Consider the following 20244-nt stretch of genomic DNA (forward strand, 5'->3'; position numbering starts at 1 on the left):
CTTCAGGTTAGTGGCTTGTGAGCCTTTGGAATTCTTTCCCTCACTAGAGATGCTCAGTCATTGAATAAATTAAAGGTTGGGATGGGAAGTTTGGACCTTAAGGGAATCAAGGAACATGCAGACTGGGCATTAAAGAGGATTTGAGAGTCAGGATCAGCCTTGATTTTACCGAATTAGTGAGAAGGTTCCAGTGACTAAATGGTCCATCCCTACTTGTATTTATCCTGTTCCTGCCCTTCAAATCACACTGTGATTTGTGGCACCTTCTTGCTTGCATACTGACTGTCGTAATTCCAAATTTACAGTTGTGTACACTTTAAAAGTACTTCATTGGCTATGAAGAGTTTTGGGACACTTCATAAACTGTTTTCTTCTTTGCAGTTCATTTTAATCACAGCTCTAAGGTCAGAATAATCATATTCCAGTGTTCCTACAGCCAACTGGAACGAAAACTGGAGGGCATAGGTTAGGGTGAGAGGGAAAAGATTTAAAGGGGACCAGAGAGGCAAGTTTTTCACGCAGAGGGTGGTGGGTAAATGGAATGAGCTGCCAGAGGAAGTGGTAGAGGCAAGAACAATTACAACATTTAAAAGACGCTTGGGCAGGTTTATAGGGATAATGGGCCCGATGAAAGCAAATGGGACTAGTTCAGGAAGGCAGCTTGGTTGACATGGACAAGTTCAAGTTTATTGTTGTCATCGGCATATATACACAGGGTATAAATGCCATGAAAATTAGCTTTTTGCAGCAGCAGCACAGTACATTACAAGACAAGGACAAACATAAGTTAACATAAACTTAAATTAACATAAATTATACATCACTTATGTATGTGCAAAATAAACAACAAGATAAACACAATGACACCAATGCAAGATTGGGAGAGAGAAAAAAATATATAGTCCGAGGTAGTGTTAGGGTTTTTCAGGTCGGTTCAAGAACCTGATGGCAGTGGGGAGGAAGCTGTTGTTGAACCTTGAGGTGTGGGTCTTCAGGCTCCTGTACCTTGTGCCTGATGGCAGCATCGGGAAGAGGGCATGGCCTGGATGGTGGGGGTCCCTGATGGTGGATGCCGCCTTCCTGAGATATCCGCCTCTTGTAGATGCTCTCGATGGTGGGAAGAGTCGTACCTGGATCCACTTCAATTTGCCCACTGCCACAACAGGTCGACAGCAGATGCAATATCTCTGAATCTTCATGCTGCTCTGCACCATCTGGACAACAGGAACACTGTGTTAGGCTGCTGTTCATGACTACAGCTCGGCGTTCACAGCAATCATCCCATTTAAACTTATCAGGACCTGGGCCTCTGTTCCTCTCTCTGCAGCTGGATCCTCAACTTCCTCATCGGCAGACCTCAATCAGTGAGGATTGGTAATAACATCTCCTCCTCACTGACCATCAACACAGGTGCACCTCAAGGCTGCGTGCTTAGCCCCCTGCTTTACTCTCAATACACATGACTGTGTGGCTAAACACAGCTCCAATGCCATATAGAAATCCACCAATGACACCACTGTTGTTGGACAAATCACAAGTAGTGATGTGTCAGTGTTCAGGAGTGAGGTAGGACACCTCATTGAGTGTGCTGCAACAACTACCTCTCACTCGATGTCAGTAATACTCAAGAACTGATTGCTGACTTCAGGAAGGGTGAACATGCACTCATCTACATTGGTCTATTGGCGGTGGAGAGGGTTAGCAACTTTAAATTCCTGGGTGTTAACATATTGGATGACTTGTCCTAGGCCCAGCACTTAGATCCAATCACAAGGAAGGCATGCCAACATCTTTTCTTCCTTAGAAGTTTAAAGAGATTCAGCATGTCACTGAACGCTCCAACAAACTTCTACAGATGTACTATTGAAAATATCCTGACTAATTGCATCATGGTCTGGTCTAACAATGTGAATGCGCAGGAACGTATGAAGCTGCAGAGAGTAGTAGACTCAGCCTATGACATCATGGGAACATCCCTCCCCACCATTGGTAGTATCTACAGGAGGTGCTGCCTCAAGAAAGCAACATCTACCATTAAAGATCCCAACCATCCGGGCCATGCCACCTTTTCGCAGCTACCATCAGGCAGGAGGTACAGAAACCTGAGGTCCCACACCACCAGGTTCAAAAACAGCTAATTCCCTTCAACCATTCAGTTCTTGAACCAACCTGTACAACCCTAATCACTACCTCAGTATGGCAACACTATGATCACTTTGCACTACAATGGACTTTTTTTTGTTCTAATTGTGTTGTTTCTTGTATAATTTATGTTTTTCTCGTGAATGCTTTGTCTCTAATGCTATGTGCCTGTGATGTTGCTGCAAGTAAGTTTTTCATTGCACCTGTGCATACATGTACTTGTGCATATGACAATAAAATCAACAATGACTTTGCACTGGCTGAGCCCACCACTCTTTATAGCCTCTTGTGTTCCTGTACTTTGGAGCTTCCATCCCAGGCTGTGATGCAACCAGTCAGAATGCTTTCCACTGTACATCTCTAGAAGTTTGTCAGAGTCTTCAATGACATCCTTAAACTTCTAAGAAAGTAGAGATGCTGGCATGTTATCTTCTTGGTCGCATCTTTGTGCTAGGTCCAGGGTAGGTCCTCCGAGATGTTGACACCCAAGAACTTGAAGCTGCTCACCCTTTCCACTGCAGACCCTTCAATGAGAACTGGTGCGTGTTCACCCAAAATCCCCTACCTAACGTCCAGAATCAGTTCCTTGGTCTTGCTGACATTGAGTGCAAGATTGTTGTTATGATACCACTTATCCAGCTGACCTATCTCATTCCTGTACGCCGCCTCGTCACTATCCATGATTCTGCCAACAACAGTGGTGTGATCAGTGAATTTTTAGATGGTGTTGTAGCTATACCTAGCCACATAGTCATAGGTATGGAGAGTAGAGCAGGGGGCTAAACACACAGCCCTGAGGTGCCCCTGAGAAGATGATGTTTCTGATCTGCACTGACTGTGATCTCCCAGTGAGGAAATCAAGGATCCAATTGCAGAGGGAGGTATAGCGGCCTGGGTCTTGGAGCTTGTTGGGCTGATGGGCCTGTTTCGTGGTTGTAGAACCCTATGACTCTAAGGTTATCTGAAAAGACATTTCAAAATAATAAATATTAGATTTTGAGAAAATAAGAGTGGTCAGCGGTGGAACATACTCCTATTTTCATAAATATTTCTTTTGTTCCATAACCACTGGACCCAATATCAGTCTCGCCCGTTAGCCCACTCCTGCTTCAACGTACTTGATTCACTTGAATGTGTGGCGCAATATAGCTGTCAATCACATTTCCCACCGTTAGATATAATTCAACAAGAGTCATGAAGTTCTGCTACTTTTGACCTGGCATTTCCGACTCTGGGTTATAAAGTGTTAGCTCTTGCTTTTCCTTCTCCGCACATGTGGTCAGGCCTGTTGAGTGCTCAGAATGAATGCATTTTGTTTCGGTTCAACGTGTCGTAACAATTACTAGTTGCGTTGCAGAGCATACAACATACCTGCAGTGAATCACTTCAGACCAACTCGTCTCTCTCTCTCTCTCTCTCTCTCTCTCTCTCTCTCTCTCTCTCTCTCTGCCCCCCCCCCCCCCCCCCTTTCACACACACCTGTACCTCGTTAGACTCCATACCGGACTACTGCACCTGTTATATTTCAGCAGTGCTGTATTTGGCGGTACCCATCATTACATAATTTACAATACTAACAACGATCCCACCCCCCCCCCCCCCATTGACTTAAACTTAGGTTTGGCAGTGAGGAGACAATTTTACTTTCAAATTTAAGAATGGGATTAGCAGGAATCATTATTTTGTTTGAGAGATAATGTTTGGATATGTCGCTTTGCCCCAACATACTACTGCAAAATTGAAAGTTTTCCTTTTATATATAACCTTGGATGTGCCATATTTCTTAATGATATTACCTACCTATTGAACTCCGTGCACATGCTCGCTCTCACCATTTTCGAGGATCATATACAGCCAATAACGCGGGGGCCTCATGGAGACAGCAACTCCAAGCGCAGCATACATTATAACCTAGCGTCACAATGAGAAGGAGCGATTGGTTAAAACAATGAAGTTGGAAAAAATCCAATGGAAGCTAATTTTGCATTTCGTATTTCACCTTTGGACAAAATAAAATCTCAGGACTCAAAGCAGAGCTCAAAAATTACAGCAATCATCTAATGAGTATATAGGCGCAGTACCGCCACCTACCGTCTTGCACCAGTTAAAATCAACACAATCGAGTACATATGTATATGTCAGTTTCTCGTTTTGGTTTTTTTGTATATGCGCTTACATACAAATAGTTGAAACCCTCATGTAATTTAGCATACTATACCTATATCAGTAACTTCTTTGCCGTTAAAAATGTGCAAAACGCATTTGTTTGGATCAGAGTTCTATTCAATATGAGCTAGTTTATCGGGTATTAATTTGAATCTACCAATGGGACTAAATTTTAGTGTTACTTTCCAAAAATCTTCACAATTACTATCCGCATATGTTGCTTTGAAAGCATACTGCTTCTATCAACATTGCGCTATTCCTGTCTTTCGGTTTAGCCCCAAACCCTATTTGCATATCGAGCACCCTGCGTTTCATCCTACATCTGTCAATACGGTAAAAGGTGGTCGACAGCGAATGCATTTGACGCGCCTCTTTTTGCCATGCCCAACCCACTTAATGTGCTTCTCATGCTGCTGCTAGCGTTCATACGCTTCACCCGTACGGGTGGAAATAGAGAGAAGAAAACTGCAAGCACCTAATTCGATGCGTTTTGCGTGTTTTATTTATGTTGTTCTAAATTGCTTAAATTAATATCATTAAAGAGCAAAGGAACGGGCTCCTGTCTAATCCCTTTGTATATCAAGGAGTAGATATACACGCAGGTGTAGATGAAAAAAAAAACTCCTGAATATTGTTTCTGGGGTTGATATTCGCTTAAGTGAAACTGCAGCATATCAATTCAGGCGCACGATTTTGTGTCAATTTCGCGAAACTTAACATAAGTCGACTGGCTGTCAGGGGTGTATGCGAGAGAGAGGGAGGCAGACACACACAGAACAGTATCGCACAAGATCGAGCTTTGTGCTGATTCGTGTCTGAGTCAGTGGGACGGGCAAATGGCAGTTTGGGGAGAGGGAAAGGCATAATGCAGCTTTAAATTAATGCCGGAGGGTGGAGGGAGGCGGAGGGGAGGGGGGGAGGGGGGGAAGGGGGGAAAGGAGTGCATTTGCAGCCGTGCCCCCTTTAAGTTGCTAGTGTAAACTCGAATGAGGTCAGCCGCGCCGCTTCTCATTGCACGCGCCGCGCGGCCGGCCGCCAATCCGGTGGCGCGGGGGCGGAGCGGGGCCCTGGAAGCGTTGGAAACAGACGCGGTCTGGGCGAAAGGCGCCCGCCGATTGGCTGGAACGTGGACACCTTTAACTCGACGTCACAATGGCTGGGACTGGATAAGAAGGCGAAGCGAGTTCGCGTCTGGTTTAAGCAGCAGACACAAGTTTTTTATATAACACAGTCTTCCCGCATGGTCAGAGGGGGAAGGTTGTGCCAAAGTATATACACATTTTATTACAAGAAACCAGGTTCTTTTCTGCGAACGCGAGGAGCAGCTTGTAAAGCACAGCAGCTTTTGCAATTAACAGAAAAAAGTGCAAGCTAACCAAACTGCTACAGTATAAATCTTTTTCCCTCAGTGCCCATAGAGCAACAATATATTTTAGAAAGAGAGCATGGTGCAGCAAACGAACAACGCAGAGAACACGGAAGCGGTGCTTGCCGGAGAGTCCACCGACTCCGGCGCTTCCGATCTGGGCATAGCTTGCTCACCAGCGGCGGACTCCGTGGCATCGGATGGGGAGAAAACGGACGAGCCGAACTGGTGCAAGACCGCCAGTGGGCACATCAAGAGACCCATGAACGCGTTTATGGTGTGGTCGCAGATCGAGAGAAGGAAGATCATGGAACAGTCCCCGGACATGCACAACGCGGAGATCTCGAAGCGCCTGGGGAAGCGCTGGAAGTTACTGAAAGACAGTGATAAGATCCCCTTTATCCGTGAAGCCGAAAGATTGCGCCTGAAGCACATGGCGGACTATCCCGATTATAAATACAGGCCGAGAAAGAAGGCGAAAAGTGCGAGCAGCAAACCGGGAGAGAAAAGCGAAAAGATCAACACTAAACCCACGGCTAAAAAGAGCAGTAGCAGCAATAGTAGCATTAGCAAGTCCGGCAAAACGCACAAGATCATCTTGGGTACGCTCACCAAGACTCCGGCCATCCACCAGCATCCGCAGTCAGGCACCACTACTCCTAACACAAACACTAGCAGCCAACACTCGGTTTACAAAGCGCGGACGAGCCCCGCTTCCAAACACCTTGCAGATAAGAAACTGAAAGAGAGGCGGTCGTTCGGAGGCCAGGGCAGCACCTCTTCAGCCGCCGTGCCAGCCAGCCCGACCCTCAGTTGTTCAGCCGATCCCGGCGACCCGGTCAGTTTCTATGAAGATCTGGCGGGTGGGACAGGGGTGCGGGTCCCCGATTCGCCCGTAAACCAGCGCAAACACCCAGGCAATTTAAGGTCGATTTCACCGGCCCCTTCCACGACCCACTCTTGTTCCTCTTCGTCTCTGGCCTCGTCTTCCGACGAAGAGTTCGAGGACGACCTTATGGACCTTAGTTCCAGCCCCACTTTCGAGAACATGACACTGGGCAACTTGAGTTCGTCTCTGGACAGAGATTTGGAGTTTAATTTTGAGCAGGAATCGGCGTCTCACTTCGAGTTCCCAGATTACTGCACGCCAGAGGTGAGCGAAATGATTTCAGGGGACTGGCTGGAGTCAAGTATTTCAAACCTAGTGTTCACGTATTAAAAAGCGGCAAGTGAAAGAAACTGACTTGCTCTTTTATCTCGGAGGGAAATAAAGGGATCGTGAATTAAAGTAATTGTGATCCAAGTGCTGTAAAATTGCGTGATCGTAATGCCTGATCGCAAGCCTTCAGCGGGAAAAAAAATCAAACAAATGTGCCGACGTGTTTAAGGAGGGACTGTGATATTCCACTGAAAAATAAAAGCCCAGTCTCGAGTCTGGATTGAAAAGGAAAACCTGAAATTGATTTGCACGTACGGGAGAGAACGCGGGCTTCGCTTTAGGACAGGTCGTTTAAAACCGTGGAAAGAAATCACCAAACAATTTATATTGGTACAGACATATACACACAGGCGAAGACGTGAGATCTACACGCGAGGAGAGCCTTTCATAGAAGAATGGTGGTGTTGGATTACTGTATTTCGCTGGGTTCATAGCATGTTGTACTGTACCTTCCCAGATTCTGTACAGACTGGAACAGTCAAAACCGTTAAGACGAGTCAACTAGATAGATGGCGCTCTGTATGATTCCGACCAAGTCACCAGCTTTTTTTTCCTCTTACCATTAACGCAACTCAAATCTCCGCTGGACTGCATTTTCTGGACCAAATTTCCTCAAAAGTTCCATATTCCACAAATTCTACAAAACAAAATGAACTTCTTGTCACCGATGTTTCATCCTCGTATTGTTTTGTTTCCCTTGTAAATGTAATCAGAAACCATTTTATATGGATGTATTTATACTGGCCAAACATTTTGACTTTTTTTTCGTAGGCCTGTTAATTACCTGCACCGTTTTATCTCCTTCACTGAAGGGCTAGAGTTAAACTTTTAATTTTATATTTAAATGTAGACTTTGACACTTTTAAAAAAAAGAGAAAGATGAGACGTTTGATTATTTTCTCAGTGTATTTTTGTAAAAAATATAAAGGGGGTGTTAATCGGTGTTTATCGCTGTTTGGATTTCATGATCATGAACAAAGAGGCCGATATCACAATGTTGCCTCTTTTTTATATTCCACATGTTTACACACTTCAATCTGCAGGTTTTGTAACGTAAAGCTGCAGTTACCTTTATGTTGGCTTCACAGCTGTTGTTGATGTTAAAACTCACAACGTCCCTTCCTGTCTATTATAGCTGATATGTCTCCTTTATAGTATTTAAACGTGGGAAACCATTTGGACACTTTTACCTTGAAACAGGTGACCTTAAAGCTTCCTTTAAACTTTGTATTGGCTGCAGTCATATTCCAAGTAAACAAGTATTAGCGAAGTGTAATGGGGGTAACCAAACAGGATTTTGTACTTATTCCAAGCCTCCTGAGGTTGAGCACCAACGTAGATTACAAGGGATGCTGCACCTTTATCCCATTTATGTGGCGATCCTTAAATGGCGCTTAACCACTGGATATCAAATATTGATTTGAGTTCGCTACACAATACTGTGTTTCTCATTCTGTAATAATAACTAGTATTAATTCTTATAACTTGTCGGCAAAATATTATTGTTTTTGGCATGAAGCTAGCTTATATAATTCCAAAATCAGGTAGAGCTGTTGTGGGGGGTTTATTGAAGGGGAGGGGTTGGGAGAAAAGTGCGAACGCCTTTGTATATTTAAATCTGTATTATATAAACATGAGACGTGTTACTTGTATGTGTCCAAAACTACCGTGACAGGCATTAAGGCAGCAACCGCGGAAACAAAAATCTTGGTAGCTGTCCGATTGTTAGTTTTTTTTAAATCTTTTATTATTTTAACTATTTTTTTATTTTCACTCATCCTGTGCAATATGCTGTGTATAGTCTGTCAGATCATGCCTCAACACAACTTTTTTTTTGAAAAAAGAAAATTCATGCCAGCTAATCGTGTCAAGTCACTGCCTGTCAGATTGTTGATAAACTCTTGTAAATATTTCTTTGAGAGAAAGAGACTGAGAGAGAGAGAGAGAGAGAGAGAGAGAGAGAGAGAAGGAAATAAAATCAGCTGGAACTGAACCCTAACCACTGAGTCCCTGTTTTAATGCAGAGAACCGGGGTGGGGGTGGGGGGAGGAAAAAGCGCCAATCTGCTAAATACCATTTTACGTACACTAAACGTGTTCACGCACCTAGCGTGACTAAAAAGATTCTAAAAAATCATTCCAAACACTAAGAACTTAGCTAGCAAAAATAAGGTTCCAAGAACCGAAAGCGGAAGCACTGTCTATGTTTATGTGTGTATGAGGGGGAGGGGGCAAAATAAGTAAAACAAAATGTTAATTTTCACGTTATTTCTTGTCAATTTCGAAATAAACAAGCCACACATCTCTCTATGTTGTCTGAGTGGTGTCTTTAACTCTTGTGGCATAGAGAAGGGTCGTTTGAAATGGGATAAGTTAAACAAAAAACAGGAATCTTAACCAGCAAACGTCCCACCAGAAAGATACAGAACGGGGGCTCATAAACAACATCTGTGCCCGCCACGTTTCACTCATATATATACCTCCCGCTTGCTATTACAAACCCAACTCTCCCCTATCTCGTAGTGGACCTGAACCAGTCAAAAGATTCAAGACGGGAGTTCAGTTGGAAGCATTTGATGTTAGTTTCCCATCCGGAGGTTTTCAAATCCTGTAAATTTAAATACTCACTCCGGTATGAATGCCGCTTGATTTCCCCAGGAAGTACGCGATTAGACAGTTGGGGGAGGGGAGATTGTATAGTCTGGACCAGAAAGAGGTAATGCAGTGCGAACAACGTGCGGTCTGTGCACTGCAACTGGATATAGGGCTATTCATAAAGCTTCACAATAACCTTCCAACTACGGGGGCCGGAGGGTTTCACTGGCCTGTAGCATGTTATCGCGAACTGTTTCAGCATTTTGACAGCAGCTCACTTTTATATTCATCATCTTGTTGAAAGCCATCCAAAGATGTTGCCTTTTAAATGCGTTTTTTTAATTCGACGTTAGTAAAAAAAAGGGAATAATACACTTATTAAGTTCCCCCCACAACATCTTAAAGCTATTAGGATATGTTTGAACCAACTTAATCTGAGGTTTGATGAACCCTTCCCCCAACTCCGCTCTCCTCGCCACACGGTCCATTACAAAGAGCCGGCACATCTCTTTGCAATTCGGTGTAAGGGACTCTCGTACACGAACGTTAAAACCTCTTGGGCGAAGCAACAAACAGCAGTTGGCGAATTACTTCTAAGGGGGTGGGGTCCCGTAGAGGTAAACGGAGCAGGCTGGCTTTTCCTGCGTTGGGAACTGCGAGGGCGAACGGTATCCATTTTCAACTCCTCTGTTCAAAACGTACTTAGGCAAGCGGACCAGTAGTCAGTTCAAAAGTATCGCAACAAAAGTTTTATCGCCCTTTAAACCATAACCGAGTGGGGAAAAATACGATTTCAGGGATGGAACATTACGTTTTTACAAAGTTTTTTTTTAACTTAAACGAATGCAGTTGCAGGTCAAACCTTTATTGACAAGGCACTGAGTGTACCAGCCAGGATTGCTGAGGCAGACCCCTGTAAAAAAACCATAAAGCGATCGTGTTGGCTACATCTGAATTTCTGAAGAGAGGCCTATCGTCCGTATTAGACGATGCATAAGGTTTTAAGGGACCCGAAGAAACATTTGAAAAAAGCACTTCCACCAGAATTATATTTATTGATGTCTAAATTACCAAGAAAGAATAGTCATTGTATTTGTTAATAAAAGAAAAATGGCGACTAGTTTTCAGTGCAGGGCTGAGCGCTTGGTTGCATTCAAATGAATTGTGGATGACAAAAAGGCCAGAATTATAAGGGCTGTATGATTTTCATTGTTGAATTACATAAGGCCCGTAAATCAGTGACATTGTTCACGCCAGGCTTTTAGCTAGAGAGAAACTTGTGGGTATTGTCACGGTTTCGCAGATCACTAGTTTCCATGAAGCAGAAGGTTTGACGGAACGACAGCCATCTCTTAAGAGGCAAGAGAAGCAGCAATGGGAACCTTATCGAGATACGTTTGGAGGCAGAAGAAAGCGCAGCCCTGTTTTTCTCACTGGTTTAGCGAGTGAGAATGTAAAATTGCGAGCAAATTCTGAAATAAAAATAGCCTCATTTCCAAACAAGGTGAACTGAACAGACCCACTCTCTTTACAGAAAATATTCATCAACGTCAGAAGCTAAAATTTCCGATTGCACATTTCATCTGGAGACGTTTTGATGTAATGTCCTGATCATGTGCACTTTAAAGTCACACTATGTACATTTCACTAAAACATTGCATCCTTGCTACCTAACATACTTTAAAAATAAAACATTAGTGAGATTAGGGGCAGAATTTAAACAGAAAATTTTCTCTGTGACTCTCTAATGGGGAAGATTAGAGGAAAATATAATTTCTCATGGAATTGTTAGGATCTAATTTATTTTCCCTCTTATTTTGAAGAGAGAGCTGTTATAGCAGACCTTATTTATAACGTTAGAATCGACAGAAGTTGTAGCCTTACTTCAACCTGGTTGAAGGCCCATTCCTGTTTAGAGTTACTAAAAAGCCACAGTTTTGTTTAAGATTAGGTTTAGCTCTTCTTTAGCCTTAGATTTAGGTATTGTTTTGAGTGGGAAGTTGCAATCTTATTTAGATTTAGCTTTAAGATCAGTAGAAACTGCAGGTTTGCAAGTTAGGAAAACAGTGATCTAGTTTAACTGTAATTATTTTAGGATTAGGGTTGTGAATTTAGGTTGGGAGAAGCTGAAATTTTGCTGAGGGTTAGCTAGTCAAGCTTTTAGTTGTGCCTTGTTAGGAGAAGCTATTATCTTTAAATTTAGGATTAGGCCTTGTTTTGTTTATGGTTAATTCTTGCATGGGTTTAAATTTAGGAGAAGCTGTGGTCATTAAAGTTAGGTTCAATTTACAGTGGCATCTTAATTAGATGTAGTGATTGATTCTGTTTCGACTTTGAGGTTAGTTCCTGGTTTAGATTTAGGTTTGAGAGAGTTTAAAGAATAGGGTTTATACAGAACATAGAACACTACAGCACAGTACAGGCCCTTCGGCCCACAATGTTGTGCCGACATTTTATCCAGCTCTAAGATCTATCTAACCCTTCCCTCCCACATGGCCCCCCATTTTTCTATCATTCATGTATCTATCAAAGAGTTATTTCTTGTTTAAGTTTGGCACTATGAATGGTTGTAGTGTTAGGGTGAAGCCATGCTTTAAATTTAGATTCTGCTTAAGTGAAAACAAATTGTAGTATTTTGGAGGAATTACGATTAACAGAAGTGAAAACGATTTATAATCTAAAGCTGCCAGAAAGGGCAGATTTGAATACATAGTTAACGATGAATGAAAGATACACGTACGCGGTAAAATCCAACATATTGATTTTGAATTCATGAATAAAATAACTCAACATCTGAAATAGCAGGGTATTACGTGGAAGTCAAATAATCTCAAAGTGAACATAAATACAATAATTTCTTGCATCGATTGGCATCTTAAACTCAACAAACCACAGTGCACCAACAGTAATATTGATGGCCTCAAGCATTCAGCAGAAGTTTAAGAAAACAGGTAAGATAGGTGTGAGGTTTGTAAAAGTGCACATCCAACGTTAATGCAGAATGAAAACACGAGACTGCAGATGCTGGAATCTGGAGCAAAAATAAACACACTGCTGGAGGAACTCAGCGGGTCGAGCAGCATCTGTGAGAAGAAAGGAATTGTCGATGTTTCGAGTCCAGTCTCTACATCAAGACATCCCTTGCAAAATGCAATATGTCCCTTTTAAAATCGGCCCCTTTCCCTCAAAGCTTGTCTGTGTTTGTCAAATCGCAGCTGGAACCCTCGAATGCCTTGAGCCCTGTTATTAGCAGCATCAGATCAGTTCAATCTCAAGGTCTGTCAGGAAATGGCTTTTTAAGAAATGGTTTTCTTCGTATAGTTTTTGCACTGACTCTGCAATTGGGTTAGATTCGTCTTACATATTTTTCTAAACTTGCTCGATCGTGGCAGAAAGAAATGTATTCTTTACCCCCCTCACTGCCAGTAAACAACTTTGTTCTTCATCGTCGAGATGTACATGGCAATTGGCAATGGGGGTGAGGTGTTACAATGGGAGGCGTTCTATTTACAAACCACGCGGGTTCTGGATCCGAATTGTTTGTTTGTTTAAGAACGAACAGAGTAAAGATAAAACACATCTTTGCGGGTAGTTGATCATTTTGGAAAAGCAGGTGCTGGAAGAACGTGTTGAATAAATAAGCGTTTGAAGTTACCTGTGTTTCAATAACATTCAGTTTTTATTGATGCATTTCATTCAGGGCTAATATCTGTGCCTTCCTTTCCAGCATCCTTCTGTCTGGGCCTCTCTGCACGGGTTTCCCCTCGTGTTCACCGGTGCGGGAACGTAGGGGCACGGCAGCTGCAGCACCCCCGCTTATGAAACCATTGTCACTGCTGTCAAACGAAGCTGGCATTATGATGAATGACATTCGGTATCCCACTCTAAAATGGTTCCAGCACCCACCCCTCCCCTTCCTCCTGCAGAAGTGAAATGGCTCTCTCAATGTCACAAATGCAATACTGTGTGAGGGCGACGTTGTAAACTGGGCTTCCTCATGCTGCACAGCTGTCTGGACCCTTTGTTAGCTTCCATCACACCATCACTCCCCAATATCTCTCCTCAGCTGCCCAGCTAGGAATATCATGCCTCGTCCCTACCTAGAAATTGGAACAATTGGCGCCTGTTTCTCATGCGCGAAATGACACATACAAATGATTTAGCCCGGTTTAGAGCACGTTCGCGATAATTTCCGGGTGAAATCCTGCCCGTTTGGGAAACTGGAATAAAAGCAAAATGCTGGAAGTACTCGGCAGGTCAGGTAGCAATGGCAGAAAGAGAAACCGCGTTAACATTTCTGGTCGAAGACCGTTCGTCAAAGATGAGAAAGAGAAACAGGTTAGTTTTACATTGCAGCGAGGGTGGGGAAAAGATGGAGAGAACGCCAGTGTCAGAGTGGGGCCACGGTTGCTGGGGTGATAAGCAGTTGGTGAAACTATTTGGTAGATAGGTTAATGGGCACATGTTAGAGCACACACACACATACAAACACACAAAGTATGTATAAACGCTGTGCAAGGCAGAGCTGTAGGAAATCTACCCAGGCACTTCTGTGTGCAAGTCATTCTGGTGCTCCAAATGTATTTTTTCTACCATCAGTTGTACACCTAATGGCCCCCAGGTCACACACTGCACATTTGCTCCCTGGAGCTTTTGCGTGCAATCTATGATGTTCACGGAACACTTAGAAAACAACTAGGCGTTGAAGTCGGCAATGGGGCATCAATTAAAGGATGGGATATCGGTGTCTTGCACATAGTATCCGTCCCTCTCAGTTTTAAATTCTCAGGCTATTTGAAACATCACTGGTGTTTTGTCACTGATTGTAACGTTTCTATATTATCATAAATTTTCGATGATTCTATCTCAGTTGAAGGGTAGGGAAAAAAGTAGGATCATAGATTTAAAGTAATGCGTCAAATATTTATTAGAAGGGATAGGAGATTTTTTCACCTGAAGAGTAGTAGTCGTTTGGAGCTCCTGAAAGGGTGGTATCGGCAGAAACATTCATCCCATTTAATCAGTACTTGACAAGCCATGCTGGAAGGTAGGATCAGGCTGGATAGCTCATTTTCAACCAGCACTCACACGCTGAATGGCCTGTTTTGGCAATGTAATTTTCTCCCTGTAATTCTATACACACCAGAGCTACATGCTGCAATCCCTGCTTCACTGATCATCCACACCCTGCAGTAGTGTGGGGCGCATCAAGCACAGTACTCAGTCAGGGCAGAGGATTGCACAGTGGGTGGCCACACAAACAGAGAAGTCACCCTCCCCCCCACTCCATGCCAGCCTTTTATGCAGCTGTTTTGTGGCTGCCATGGGGAGTCTTTCTTTAAGTTCTGACGCTCTCCAAAGTGACCAGCACGGTAAAGGTGTGGCTGCTGTCCGCTTTTCAGGAAGCGCCCCTCAGGAACTGCACATGTCCTGTTTTGGTGCATAATTCAAGGTGCAAATAGCCAAGGTGTTGTTTGTGTTTTTGACTAATTTCATGATTGTGTGTGTGTGTGTGTTATTACTGTTTGTCCAAATGGTGTCAGGGGTGTATCTGTTTTTTTAAAGTTACTATAATCCAACCCCACGCAGTATGATGTTTTTACAAACTCAGTTTCACATATCTGTTACTAGCTGACAGTTTTCTTGTTAATTTTTTTTGCTTAACTCTATTCACGAATTGTCCAAAGAACCGATGATCCCTGTCCCCTGAATTCCCAAACACAGGTCAAGTAGGAGGTTCCTCACCCACTTAAGCTTGGAAAGTGAACCGTGCAGAGCCCGGATGTCCAAGAGACTCGTATCCTCTCACGTTTCAAATCGAGGAGATTTTGAGAAGGACAAAGCGCGTTTTTTTAAGTGCCTTTGAATGGTTTTCAAACGACAACCATGCATCCATGCTGTAGCATGGGCACAGACACGGAATCTGCATTAATATTAAATAGCAGTTGGTAGCAAGTTGCTGAGTTCGCACTTTCAACTCTATTACATGGCATTGTGACTCGGGTGTGGACTTTCTCTCGGAGGGAATCTAAGGGCGATCTGGTGGTTAGATTTAGCAGAACCGCAGCTGTGTGCTGATTCAAACCACTTGAGAACGATGCAGCCGCCAAGTAGCTCGCTAACATGTTATTGTACATGGTCTGTGGAACGCCTATTCAATAAATGGAATAAAACCTCCCTTATTTAAACGGCCGGTTGTTGGGGTGAAGATTGAAGCTCCTTCCCCACACTCTTCGCATGAAATGAACATGCCAAATATCTACCTCATTTTTTCTCTTATTTGGGTCTGAGTGAGTGTGAGAGAGAGAGAGAGAGAGAGAGAGAGAGAGAGAGAGAGAGAGAGAGAGAGAGATCGTGTGCATGCATCTGTATATAAACTGTCGCTGTGCAAATGTACTCTTGTCCCCGGCGCTTGGTCAACCTGTAACCACGACTCTCATTAAAGGTAACGGGAGCACCGCTTCCCCCGCCAGTACGGTCTCCCCTTCCATCCCTCTGTAATCTACCAAGCATAAGGGGGAAAAAATGTCTGGGATCTTTCCAAAGCGCTATATGAAAGAGTATTTGTGCCGCTGTCTGCTTCACGCTTCTTTAGTAGCAGTGAAATCCGAATAGGATAAATTATATGGGCAAGGCCATGTCCGTACGAGGCACGAAGTTCTAATTAACCTTAACGCCTGTGTCATACAATATCTGCGTGGAAATTGCTTAACTCCCAGGAAAGGCACGGACCCAGGTCGAGTTTATTTGTCTTCCGGCACTACGAAAGATAAGGACTTCAATGGATATAGTACATTCTCGCATTCAGAGTTTCCAACCATCCGGACCACTTACCGGCAAGAGTCCGCCAGAAGATTTGAAATAAAAGAACTTGGAAATTGGAGAGCGTACCGCCCGTTTTAGTGCCTTAAATTCAGCGCGTTTTAACATGATAATAGCAATCTCAGGTGCAAGTCAGGTCCATCGTTTAAAAAAAAACCCTGATGCTAACACGGTTCACGCAGGTGGTGACGCTATCGTGTGCCCCGTTCATCACTACCTCGCCTACCATAATGTGCAAGTAATGAACTTCGTCTTTAATCGCTAGTTAAAGCAGGAGTAACCCTCACGACAAGCTGGCTGAGTGGCAGGAATTAAAGGGACCCAGCTATTTGCAGCACGTGACTCAATTTCTGACGACAGTCTGGGGATGAAGGTGACCACATACTAGAAGTATGTCCCTATTCACCTTGTTTTCTCTCATCTTTAATAGGAGCCTTTTATTGCCGCTCTATGATGGGTACTGTGGAGCGTTATTCCCCCTCTCAGGGGACCCGGCGTTCGATGCTCGGAAGCGGTGACGCTGCAGCAGCTGTGATCTCTGCAACCAGCTGCCGTGGCGAACTGCGCGGGTCGCTTTTTAACATTGGTGCAAACCACGCCAATGATTTGCCCAATGTCACGATTATAGGGAGGCATCGATTGAAATTAAGCCTTCTATGCAATACTCTTCTAGCAAACAAGATTGAACTCCACTTTCTATGATTTTTTTTGGATATATGCTTCAAGGTGAAACATTTGCAAAGCAATGAAGTGGAGAGTGAGACTAATGGGATGGCTCTTTTTGAACAGTTGGCACTTGACGTGCTGGGCCTGTATGTGAAATTTTATGATTCTGAGGGGGTAATGTGACAAAGTGACAGCTAAATTCATATAACACTTTCTTATCCTTTCACAGCAGAATTATAGTGTTAGGTAGGATGCACACTTAACAGAAAATGACTAACGACCATAGAACGAGATGAAGTACAAAAAGAACGCAGGCCAATAAAATGATTTGGCACGAAGAAGGAGAAACACTCCAATGCTCTGGATTATGATTTTAATAAAGAAATCTATTTTCTAGTATATTAGTCATCAAAGGTTAACACAGGGTTAATGCAATCATCCAATATGCAAATATTTAATCGGGTGCCCATAAACACATCAAGGTAATTAGAGTGCAGATGTCTTTCTGCCGACTCTAGCCCTCGTTTTCGGTGATAAAGCAATTTCGTCGGCATCTTCGCAAGGTACTGTTCAACCATAATCCACATGGTTCTTCCTGCAGATGAGCTCCAACAGCGCGATGTAAGGAACAAGTCGTTCCTCTGTTACCCAATGACCTCAAAAGTGGCATATTTATTTCATAAATCATGGCAACGCAGTTACTAGCGGATGAAATGCTATGTAAAGTTAATAGATCGATTATGATAAGAGGATGCATCGTGTTCATTCCGTTTCACCCCTTCTTTTGGAGGTTTGCCACACTTTATGTATCAACATACATTTCTGAAAATATGCCTTGCTGTTGAAAAACAGCCATTTTAAGGAGCATTTCTGTGGGATGGGGGAAGGTGCATGGGCTGTCATTTGACAATAGCGAGTCTTTATTGCATTCACGTGTCACCTTTTTGACTGAATTACCCTGAATTGGAGAGGGATGTGCAATCAGTCGGATTAAACGGACTGTTGAACTCAATTGGCTAAAGACAAACCGTCACCAGTTTCCCTCTACCCCACCTCACGATCAGCTGAGATGAGAATAGATTCAAATCTATAACTCTGATATGATTTAAGGTTTGGAAGAGCGTGGGTAGCGGCGTTGAAGGATGCAAGCTAGTATCATAGTCAGCCAGCTACGGATCTTTGCACATGTATAAGTGGTGCAAATTATCAATCCAACAAAGCAAAATTGGTTCCTAACTCCATGTATCAGTTCAAAAAGATTTGGATTTCTTTTTCGGGTACTGATTACACACAGCCAACTGGCAGCAGGTAGGGAGACGTGGACAGCGTATAATAAATTAGTCTGCCGTGAAAGAAACGGAAGTGAGGGTCTGATTATGTAGAGTCTCAGAAGACGGTAGGGGTAGCATCAAGAATGATCCTGAATAAAGAAATGAAATACTTTATTAATTTAACAATGCGAATACACGTAAGAAGCCAGATAAATACGCGTAGGAGAAATGGAACTCCGGTTAGAGTTGGGTTGGAGGTGGGGCTGTGTGGAGGAAGATCAAGACGAATAGCCCTTGGTTGGAATGCTTCATTCCTGTGAAGTAAATTCTATGTAAAATGTATCCATTGTCTTTGGACTCTCTCCAGCTCTCAATGAATCCATCTAAAGATGATCAATGAAACTGGAGGTTTGTTAAACGCGTCCCCTAAAATACATCGTGACCTTTTTACGCAAAGCAGTTCTGTTTTGTTTTGACAAGAATGCGATTGGAATTTACATTATTACTCTATATTGGTGGAATGCGGACTGTGGATTTGGGTTCGAATTACGAAAATATAACCTGCATTAGCTTGCATTCTCAGCCATCCCGAAACACTGTCTTTCAAGTGTGGACACTGTTGTTAAGCTTAATATTGAATACCCAATGAAATGAATAAAACAGCATATTCCCACTTTGTGATTATGCATTTCACGACGTGCACTTATTTTTAGAATGGTTCATATAAATAGAATGGCGCAAGCTGTATAATGGTGTGAACAATCAAATATATAAATGCACGGGGAACGATCGTTTTTTTCATCTCTGAGCCAGATCTAAAGGGAAGAAACTAAAATTTACACTGTCTAACACTGAAAACACCAACAAATGGCAGATATAGTTTTTTTTAATGGAACATAATCTGCCCTTTTATATCCTTGTGTTCCTGACATTCTTCTCATCCGACTGGTAAGTGGCCCCCGCACCGTTCATCTATAAAAAGGAAATCAATCCGAAATGTATCAGTATGGGTTCAATTCCAAATATTGGCACGAGTTAAGAAGCCATTTGAGATAATTTGAGCAGCAGGGCAATTGTTGTAAACTCAGCGTCAGCCAATGAGTTGGAAGTGGGGTGGGGTGCACACCACAGCAATCAAGATCAGTTTACTCAGAAAACAGAGTATATTGGTGGAGTGTAGGAAACACAGGCTACACGAACTTCTCCCAAAAGCAAAATGCAAGATAAGCGCTCCAGAAAAAAAAATTGAAAGGGTAATGTATATAATCAGTCTTAGTTACTTGCAGCTCCAAGCTTAATTGGCCCGGGAAACCACCTGTAGCATCTCTAATTGTAGTGTTATCTCTTTGTGCAGTCTCTGCTCAATGCTTCGACTGGAAGTTTACAACAATTTTGATTTATACAAATTTAAGGTTGTAAAACATTCCGCTGCCTCGCGGGAGTATAACCAGGCAAAGGTCGACACCATAGGGGTGTCAAAACTAATGAACTAAAACTGGATGGGGAAAAAAAGATTGGGGAAACAGTTTGAAGGGGAAGGCAAAAGTAATGCGGAATAAACATTTCGAAGTTCATGGTTTGGTCTGTGAAAATTCGACAGCTAGGCATAATAAACTGGAGATGCACAAAAAGTCAGAGTTGTAAGAGTGCAGCTGGTGTGCTGGGTAAAAACAAGGTGCAAGTTAGACTTGGGAATAGGGAGCAGAGATTTAGATAGGGAAGGTTGGAGGGGGAGAGGTTCGTTGATTGACAGCAAATGGCCGTGGTAGAGATGGAACTAGGCAATGGAATGGTGGTTGAGGAAGTGTTATTGAGCTGTGTTTGCTTTAGTCTTTTAAGTATGGCTCAATGCAACGCCCGGGTCTACACATCAGAAGGTGATGCTGTTAGAGTTGAGCGCACAATGTTCCCCCTCAAAAATTCTGTGGAGACTTTATTTTATGTACGACGGTCATGTCGGTCTGTGAATGGAGAGGTGTTAAAACAAAAAAAAATCGG

General features: G+C 43.1%; 1 protein-coding gene and 1 long non-coding RNA gene across 4 annotated transcripts; one reads left to right on the forward strand and one right to left on the reverse strand.

Moving 5' to 3' along the window:
• Window positions 1–690: 690 nt before the first annotated feature.
• On the reverse strand, window positions 691–9649 carry LOC127570810 (uncharacterized). 3 transcript variants are annotated; one of them, XR_007956397.1, is made up of 4 exons: window positions 9521–9649; window positions 7454–7530; window positions 3943–4053; window positions 691–1214 (listed from the first exon to the last, which is right to left on the reverse strand). It is a non-coding gene; the product is annotated as an uncharacterized LOC127570810 (long non-coding RNA). The 3 variants fall into 3 exon arrangements; XR_007956395.1 differs by lacking the exon at window positions 9521–9649 and having other exon boundaries at window positions 7454–9179; XR_007956396.1 differs by lacking the exons at window positions 691–1214; window positions 9521–9649 and adding an exon at window positions 2955–3103 and having other exon boundaries at window positions 7454–9179.
• Window positions 5530–7465, forward strand: sox4b (SRY-box transcription factor 4b). The gene has a single exon (XM_052016656.1). It carries the CDS (start codon window positions 5754–5756, stop codon window positions 6891–6893), a length of 1140 nt encoding a protein of 379 aa, XP_051872616.1. The 5' UTR covers window positions 5530–5753; the 3' UTR covers window positions 6894–7465.
• Window positions 9650–20244: the final 10595 nt, after the last annotated feature.

The sequence above is a fragment of the Pristis pectinata genome, chromosome 5 (assembly GCF_009764475.1).
Source record: "Pristis pectinata isolate sPriPec2 chromosome 5, sPriPec2.1.pri, whole genome shotgun sequence".
NCBI lineage: Eukaryota > Metazoa > Chordata > Chondrichthyes > Rhinopristiformes > Pristidae > Pristis > Pristis pectinata.